General features: G+C 31.3%; 1 protein-coding gene across 2 annotated transcripts; it reads left to right on the top strand.

Moving 5' to 3' along the window:
* Positions 1-1,174: 1,174 nt before the first annotated feature.
* Positions 1,175-7,521, top strand: LOC101501150 (protein LUTEIN DEFICIENT 5, chloroplastic). 2 transcript variants are annotated; one of them, XM_004492759.4, is made up of 15 exons: positions 1,179-1,595; positions 1,952-2,150; positions 2,643-2,714; positions 2,818-2,928; positions 3,187-3,378; positions 3,674-3,835; positions 4,541-4,636; positions 4,720-4,821; positions 5,357-5,389; positions 5,470-5,550; positions 5,641-5,723; positions 6,021-6,152; positions 6,228-6,288; positions 6,393-6,458; positions 7,114-7,521. In XM_004492759.4, exons 1-15 carry the CDS (start codon positions 1,270-1,272, stop codon positions 7,297-7,299), a joined length of 1,902 nt encoding a protein of 633 aa, XP_004492816.1. In that variant the 5' UTR covers positions 1,179-1,269; the 3' UTR covers positions 7,300-7,521. The 2 variants fall into 2 exon arrangements, with proteins under 2 accessions (XP_027188492.1, XP_004492816.1); XM_027332691.2 differs by lacking the exon at positions 6,393-6,458 and having other exon boundaries at positions 1,175-1,595.
* The last annotated feature ends 2,165 nt before the right edge of the window (positions 7,522-9,686 follow it).

Genomic DNA, 9,686 nt, shown 5'->3' with positions numbered 1-9,686 from the left:
GTTAACTATCCAATTGTTCAGCATTATTCAAACTAAGCCCCTAAGGTAATCCAATAGACCCAAAAAAAAAAATTGGATCATTATTCAAATTCCCAAATTACAAACCCTAAGATTTCAATCATGTCAAAATTCCCAAATTGAATCCTAAACAAAGACAATAACCAAATTTCATCATGAATTAAACATGGTAAGCTCTGATACCAATTGTTGGAAAAACCCTAATAACGTTGTGCTCAACAATCCATGTCAATTACATGATGAATAGCCAAAGGCGGAAGCGTACCTGTGGGAATTGCCATTAATGAAATCCTGAGATGATGATGATAGAGCCAATGGGTTGGGTGATCTTCCTCAGCAAAACACCCTGAAGACCTTGCTCTCTTGATGGGGATAGAGAGAACCAGAGAGTTTTCTCCTTTAGGGTTTTGAAACTGAATAGTCTTGTTGTGTTTGCCTTGGGGACCATTACCCCTATATATAACTATTAGTATTTCCAATTCAGCCCCTCATTAAATTAGAAACTGCCTGGTATCTACACTATTAATTTTCATAACTATTATGCTCTTTAGCCATAAACTATTATATATTATTTGACCCCTAGTTTATTGGCCAATTATATAATGACCCTAACACACTTTATTAATTAATTACATATGTGACCCATAAATCTTACATTAATTAGTTAGATAATCTAGATATTATTTTATCATTAATTTAATGTTACACCAGACACAAACAGTACAGTTTAAGCTGTGAAGACATCATATATATTTTTTCAATTGTTGTCATATGTATTATATTAAAAAAAGTAAGTAGTTATTTTGATGTTTAAATGTTATTGTTTCTGAATTAATCAAAATTATAAAATTAATCATATAAGTATAAAGTCTTCAAATTCATTTAAAGACCAAATAAATTGCGAATTGGTGGGAATGGACAATAATTTTAAGTGATTGCTCGTGAAGTCCTCCGATTTTATTTACTAGTACAAAAAATACTTCTAAAATCACATTTCGATAATGTTTATATGCAATTTTCTAACGAACGGGGCATCCTCTTATTTTAGTACTAGATTCCTTAAAAAAAATGTTTTTACAATGCTTTGATGCCAATAGTTGTTGTCTGAATCGAACGTGGTTCACTCACAAATCATAAAAAACCAAAATTTGAAAGGGAATCTATCCAAAAGATTCCAACTAAGAAGCTGACACAAACACAATTGTATTGAGTGCTGTGTATTTAACACCAATTTTGTGTTATCTAATATCTATGGCTTCCCATGGTTCTCTTCTTCATCATTCTCCTCCTCCTCTTTCAATTCCCACTAAATACTTTCATCCCAAACATATTCTTTCTATAAAACCACTTAAACCCACCACCACTTTTTCTTCTTTCTTTCCTTGTTCCTTAACTATAACACAAAGAGGATCTTGTTCACCACTCATAGCATGCTCCTCTTCAAATGGTAGAAGCTCAAATGAATTAGTGGATGATGATGGTGTTAAGAGTGTGGAGCAGCTTCTTGAAGAGAAACAGCGAGCTGAATTGTCTGCTAGAATTGCATCAGGAGAATTCACTGTTAATCAGCAATCTGGGTATGCATTAATAACCATAAAGTTTCCAAATTTTCATTCTTTACTTGATTTTTTGTGTTAATTCAATTAGGGGTTAGTAATTAACTATCAAGTAACAAAGACACACACTAACATATGGACACGGTTAATAATTTAAAAAAAAAAAAGAAGTAATTAAATGGAATGACATGTGTGTATTGTGTCAACATGTCTCAGACTCGGACATGTCTTCAATCTGAAGTGTCAGTGTTATGTAGGTCTTTAATTTTAGGTGTGACTCTATTTATAGTGTATAATTTGATCTGGGCGCGATTTAGAACTGATTTTTATTTATTTATTTATTTATTTTGGCGTGTTCTTTTGTGGGTTTGATATAGTTTACCTTCTATATTAAAGAAGAGCCTGTCAAAGGTTGGAGTGCCCAATGAGATTCTGGAATTTTTGTTTGGCTTGTACCCAAAAATTCCTGAGGCAAAAGGGTCGATTAAAGCCATTCGAAGTGAGGCCTTCTTCATTCCCTTGTATGAACTTTACATCACTTATGGTGGGATTTTCAGGCTCAATTTTGGACCAAAGGTTAGTTAAGTCTTTTTACCAGCTGAATTTTACTACCTTGTCCCTATATATAGGACTCTATTGACTAAATTGTGTGAATTAAGAAAATTGGTTGTATTGTAGTATTAAATTTGTTTACAATTTGAATTGTTTTACTAATTAATTTAGGTTCATTATAATGTTTATTATAGATTGCAAAAAATGTAACATAATTAGGAGGATGTTGGTAAATAAATAATTAATGCAATTGAAAATTTGAAAAAGAATCTTATGCAAAGTGATAAGGAAAAATCTCAGGAGAATATTATATTTAGAGACAAAGGTAGTAGTTCATTTCTCTTTGAAACCATGTCTTATATGAGATAGCTGATAGGGTAGGTGATTTGTAATCACACTGATTATTTGCCACGGCACTGGAATGGGGAAAGACTCCCCTCACCTAGAACTTTACTATGTCGACAATACAAGGCGCTTATATCGGATAACTGAGTTTCTTTATTGGCTATTTTGCAGTCCTTTCTGATTGTATCTGATCCGGCAATTGCAAAACACATATTGAAAGACAATGCAAAGGCTTATTCTAAGGTAATCAAAATCAACATTCAACAATGATTGGTGCTGTACAATTACTTTTCTACTTTGGTGCTTCTTCCTTACATTCCATTGTTTGTTGCTTCTCTATGCGCAGGGTATCTTGGCTGAGATCCTGGATTTTGTAATGGGAAAAGGGCTTATCCCAGCTGATGGGGAAATATGGCGAGTTAGACGGCGTGCTATAGTCCCAGCATTGCATTTGAAGGTTTTCTAGTGTTCTTTGACTGATTAATTTAAAGTCACTGTTGAATCATATCCTATAAATACTTGGATACAATTGAGTTATTTGAAAAATACTTGATACTTTTAGAAGCTAGGTAGCATAGATCACCAATCAATATTGACGATCATCATTAGAATGTCATTTATGACGTTTAGATTTATTCATTTTATTTATGGTGTTGAGAGATGCTTACAACTACACTATCTTGCTCTTGATTTCATTTCTTGATTGTGATTATAGTTTGTAGCTGCTATGATTGGCCTTTTTGGACAAGCTACAGATAGGCTCTGCAAGAAGCTAGATGCTGCTGCATCTGATGGAGAAGATGTTGAGATGGAGTCACTTTTCTCTCGATTGACATTGGATGTCATTGGCAAAGCAGTGTTCAATTATGATTTTGATAGTTTATCAAACGACACGGGTATAATTGAGGTAAACTTTTTGGAATATTCCTTACACAGGCGTACATAGTAGGTATTTAGATATGGAGGCAACTAACCCCACATGATAATTTTTTTACTTAATAATAGCCTATTTCTTTAGAGATCCACTTTTGTTTTTCAAAATATGAAAAAACATAGAGACCAGTTATAATTTTTAATAAAAATTTAGGGATCCGCCACTTCTTCCCTTCTGTCTGATTTTATGCCGTTGTTCTGGTTTGCTGATTCCCAGTGAAGTTACTAAGTACAAGTTTGATATTGTTGCACTTTATCTAATTAGTCAGGCTGTTTATACTGTACTGAGAGAAGCAGAAGATCGAAGTGTTTCTCCGATTCCAGTCTGGGATATTCCAATATGGAAAGACATATCCCCGCGTCAAAGGAAGGTCACTGCCGCTCTCAAACTTGTCAATGATACACTTAACAATCTGATAGCAATATGCAAGGTAATTTTGTCATTAAAGTGACATAACTTACACGAGCGACACACTTATGTTCTCAAAATCGGTTTAAGATATTATACATCATGTGATTCCACTGCATCAAGAAACTTCTAATTATTGATATGTTGTCTACAATCTTGAACCTGCTTCAATTATAAATTTATATTCATCATCATGAACTTGCAATTTTTTGCGCTTTCTTTGATACTGTTTTCTAAACTTTAATACAGTAACCTGATTCCTATACCGTTAGCTATTTTTTCAGATATGCTGTGGAATAGTAAGATAGTTTTAATCCTGTTGTGCAATTCATGATTGATAGACCACATCTAGGTCTACGAGACTACGATGTTTCATGGACATTGAGGCACTCGATGTCTGATGATTATTCTTGAATCCATATAAGTTTATGACTAAAATTGGTGGAACTTCTATAATTTCCTCATTAAAGCACAGGTTTTGAATCTTTGGTAGGTTACCAGATTATGGATATGCGTATATAATAAATATGTCTTGAAATTTACATACTTTTGCATAACAAAGATTACTTCTCTGATGTTGCATGCAATAGTTTTCCGGTCATTAACCGGCTCTTCGTTAAAACCCACTTCAGTGATTCATCTTATAACTATTGTGAACCTTGTATACTACAGTTCTATAAACTCTTAAGTTGCTGTTTCATATATGTTTTTCGATTATCATTTACAGAGAATGGTGGATGAAGAAGAGCTACAGTTTCATGAGGAGTACATGAATGAACAAGATCCAAGTATTCTGCACTTCTTGTTGGCGTCAGGAGATGATGTATGTTAGTTCTTCTCACATTATTTTAGTTAATAGAGAAACTTGCTGTAAGTGCAAACTATGAAAGTAATGACTTCTTGTAGGTGTCAAGTAAGCAACTTCGTGATGACTTAATGACAATGCTCATTGCTGGACATGAAACATCGGCCGCTGTTTTAACTTGGACTTTTTATCTTCTTTCAAAGGTAATATGTGGCTAAGGTTAATAAAAAAGGGGATTACTGTTCTTGTGATCTTTTATGTGGTGATTATCCTATTCCTTTTTGGACTAACTGTGTATATAGCACCGATACTTCAGATCAAAGGTGTGTCCAATATCTGCATGTGTCAGTGTCAGACACCGAAACGAAACCGACACATGCAATTACATTCAATTACTTTCATTTTCTTAAATTATTATTGATGGTTACGTGTCCGTGTTTGTATCGGTACTTCATAGCTAACTGTTACTTTATATGGAATTGCATTATTGAACTGAGCAGGAAAGTTTGAAAAATAAATCTTTTCATATGTACAAATGCGCGTGTGTGTGTGTCAATATCTATACACATGTGTGCTTGTGTGCGTGCGTCATGTAATAGAACATTGGTTATTTCTTCACATAACCCCAGACAGAAATGCACACACTTATTTCTTTGTTGTCGAATATAAAGTGAAGAATTAATTCATAATGCAGTGAAGGCTAACACTAATATATTTTCTTCTTTATATTGGCTGCAGGAGCCTAGTGTCGTGTCCAAGCTCCAAGAAGAGGTTTCATGAGATCCTTAGCTTTCACATTAGTATCAAAGTATCATATATTGAAGAATAGGATAATATATAGATTTTCACAGGTTGACTCTGTACTTGGTGATCGATTTCCAACTATTGAAGACATGAAGAAACTCAAATATACAACTCGAGTGATCAACGAGGTATAAACATGACATATCTCCCATCATGTTTAAATTGATTATTTTATAGCTAGCTAGCTGTGGACTTTTCTAAATGTATTCAATTTTCAGTCATTAAGGCTTTACCCACAACCACCTGTTTTGATTCGTCGCTCTCTTGAGAATGATGTTCTTGGAGAGTATCCTATAAAAAGGTAATTCCAAAAATTATCGTCTTGTTAAGCTGGTTAAGAACAGTTCTCCCAATGTTTCTTGCCTTCTTCAATAGTCTTTTTATTTATGTTTCAACTTCAACTTTCTCTTAGTATTGACCTAAAGTGTGAGCTCAATGCTCTTGGTTATAGAGTATATTACATTAACCTTCCTAAGTTTGATAAAATTACCTCAAATAAAATCTATTTTCAAATTTATATCTAAATAGACTCTGTTCAATTTTATCCATACACAATATGTGCTAAAAGTATAATTTTTTTTTTCTCAATTATTTGCAGAGGAGAAGATATCTTTATATCTGTGTGGAACTTGCATCGCAGCCCAACACTGTGGGAAGGTGCTGATAAGTTTGAACCTGAAAGATGGCCGTTAGATGGACCTAACCCTAATGAGACGAATCAAAACTTCAAGTACATTATCTCTATTTAGACTATTTGCATGGTTTAAAATATGCAGCCAAGTAATTCTGTTATTCTTCCTTTTAGATATCTTCCATTTGGTGGAGGACCGCGAAAATGTATAGGGGATATGTTTGCTTCATATGAGGTATGTCCATATAGATTCAGTTTTCTAAAGACTTGTTGAGGGAAATGCTGTGCACATACAAATGATAATTTTGTCTGTATGCTTTTATGATGCTTATTGTAAAGACTATAGTAGCACTTGCAATGCTTGTTAGACGGTTCAACTTTCAAATGGCGATCGGAGCTCCACCGGTAAGTCTGTTACTTTGTTGTGATATTTTCAAGGTTTTATGAAGTCTTATGTTTTTAATCCCCCAACTTTTGCTAATATTCAATTTTGGTCCCTAATGTGTAAAAAAGTTTATTGGTCCCCAATGTCTTGAAATGTGCTGAAAAGAACAATTGGTTGTATCCTAAAACCATAAAATACTGTTTGCTTTTTCACTTCAGTCCTTATATATATATATATATTTTTTTAGTCCCTATCAGGCAGGAACTAATCGAACATAAATTAATTATTATTTGAACTAAAATAAATCAAGGAGGACCAATTATGGCATATTTGATAATATTGGATTTGGGGACGAAAAGTTACTTTATTTTCTTTAGAGACCAAATCCAAACGTGGACGTAAGTTAGGAGACTATAAACATAATTAACTCTTTTTGCAAAAGATAATGATGGCCTTAAAGTTGATTGATTGAACTCCTTTTAATTGCAGTTTACAGTTAATGAATAACTAAGTGTTCAGGGCGGCGTCGAACAACTGAAGCACATAGTTTTAGCTCCGCCCTGATCACACTTTAATATTACAATGTGCTAAACAGCAACATTGACTGGTTAGCAAGTATTAACTTGTCATGATTTGACTGAAATCCTACTGACTCAACTCATTGTCACTTTATAGGTTGTGATGACTACTGGAGCCACAATTCATACAACACAAGGGTTGAATATGACTGTAACACACAGAATAAAACCTCCTATTGTGCCTTCATTACAAATGTCAACATTGGAAGCGGATCCATCCATGAGCATTTCTGATAAAGAGGAAACAGGTCAGAAAGGCCAAGTTTATCAGGCTCAGTCCTAATTGCCTGTGTAGCACATCCCCAACCATACAACATAAAATGAGAGGATACAAAAATAATAGGTGTAGAGTTATTGTTTTCTATGTTCAACGTGAAATAATTATTTTTTATCATTCCTTTCTCAAAAGGAAGAGAGCAAAACATCAAATCCTTCACATCTTCACAATTCTTAGAAATACTAGAGTACAATTCACAAATTATATATAAATATTAAATCAAGTATACAGAGAAGGCTGCACAAAATAAATTTAATAATAATTTCATATTATGAATGGTTCTAAAGAAATATAGTGTTTACTGCAATTGAGTTTAATACTACACTAGAATATAACCCGTGCGTTGCGCGGAATATGTATACTTCATCATATTAGTAGTTGTGAATAAGATTTTAATATTTTAAAAAATAATATAATCTACTTATTTAGTTTGTAGAGTATTTTTTTCAAGTGAATTTATTTGAGTAATTATTATATATGAGTTGGCAAATACACATTTGAAAATATGTAAAATGTTTTGCATAGTGAAGATCCTCCTATAAATAAAATTCATAAATTATATTTAGTGTTAAAAGTTTTAAAAGTATTTTAATAAATATTAATATATGTAATTATCTACCACAAAATCAAATTAATCATGCTCTTTTTTTGTTGTCAAATCTAAATTTATTGTCAAAATATTGTTAGAAAATTATAAAAATGAGTTTGTCATTTAATATTCATTTCATTACAATCATGTCAAAGAAGTAAAAAATCTAAATTCTAATATTTTAAGTATGAGACTTCTATACAACATGATTTGAGAATTTTCACAAACAACTTTGTAAAGGTAAAACATATGTAGAAACTTAAAATTGGTAGTATTTTAAAAAAAAATTGACAATATAAAACATCTCCGTAAAAAAACCACAAATACTTTTTTAATATAAATGAGACATAGTTTTCTCTCGAATACACAATACTAACACTCATATAAAGCTGAATGTGGACAATCTTCTTTGTCTTTTGAGAAGTCAATACACTTTCATGTCATAAATGAGTTAAAATATGTCTGCAAAAACAATACTCTAACTAAGAACAATGAAGATTTTGAGAAAAATGAACAAATAGGTATAATATGTTACAAAATACCACTCATTCAAAAGTTGTGTAAAAAAAAAAATTCCAACTATATCTACTTCTTTGAAAATAATTGGGTTCCAAAGATATTTTCTTTTGAGTTGATAAAGTGGAGTTGTGAAAACTTACTTACGCAGAATGTTTTCTCATGACAGAACTTTTAGATGTGCCACATGAGCTTTTAGGTGGCACAATATTTGATGAAGATGTAGGAGTCTATTTTAATATATATGATGTTTATGTGGGAGTCTATTTTAATATATATAGTCTATTTTAATAAATTTTTATCTAAAAGAAAAAAGTTTGAAAACATTAATGATGGAGGAAGAGATGAATAAACCTTTAAAATGACGCAATATATTAATTGATAGTTAAAACCATAGAAAGAGAAGAACCGTTATCATTAATGATGGAGGAAGAACCGTTATCAATAATGATGGAGTAAGTCGAATAACTGATAAATGATATTTATTGTATTGTAATTTGTAACTTATGACATATGAATAGTTCAACCAAATATTATATTAAAAAAATGTAATAAAAAATAAATTGCAAGTATGATAATAAGAAACAGGAAGAATATTTGTTAGATATGTTACATCAGATTTCTTTTAATGTGACAATATTAATATATAAATTTTTCTATAAGTCCATATCAGTAATGAGTATAATAAAAAAAATATATAAAAACAAATTGTTGGCCTAACTCTAAATTATATCTCTCTATTTGATTTAAATATTAATTTTACTTATCTAATAAATGACATGTGATATATTTTGTAGATATTATAGATTTGATTAAAAAATATTTTTTTTCCAGTAATGATACTATGTAATATTTAATTTGAAGATATTTATGGATGAATAACCGTTATCAATAATAATGGAGGAGCAATGAGTGTCAAATAATTGATATTTATTTTATTGTAATTTATAACTTATGACACGAGCTTTACAAAATATTATATGAAAAAAATGTATAAAAATTGTACTAAAAACAAATTGCAATAAAAAAGAGGAAGAATATTTGTTAGATGTGCCACATCAGATTTTCAGATTTCTTTTGATGTGACAATATTAATATATAAATTTTTCTCTAAGTCCATATCAGTAATGAGTATAATAAAAAAAAATATAAAAACAAATTGTTGGCCTAACAAATTGGTGGATGAAATAGAATGATGTGGCATTCAGGGGTCTGTTTTAAATATAGATAATAGATAATGGATATGATTAAGAAAATTAAAATGAGAGAAAATCATGTTTATCGCAAT

This window comes from Cicer arietinum, chromosome 3 (genome assembly GCF_000331145.2).
Source record: "Cicer arietinum cultivar CDC Frontier isolate Library 1 chromosome 3, Cicar.CDCFrontier_v2.0, whole genome shotgun sequence".
NCBI classification, from domain to species: Eukaryota; Viridiplantae; Streptophyta; class Magnoliopsida; order Fabales; family Fabaceae; genus Cicer; species Cicer arietinum.
This window is presented reverse-complemented; position numbering and strand designations above follow the sequence as displayed.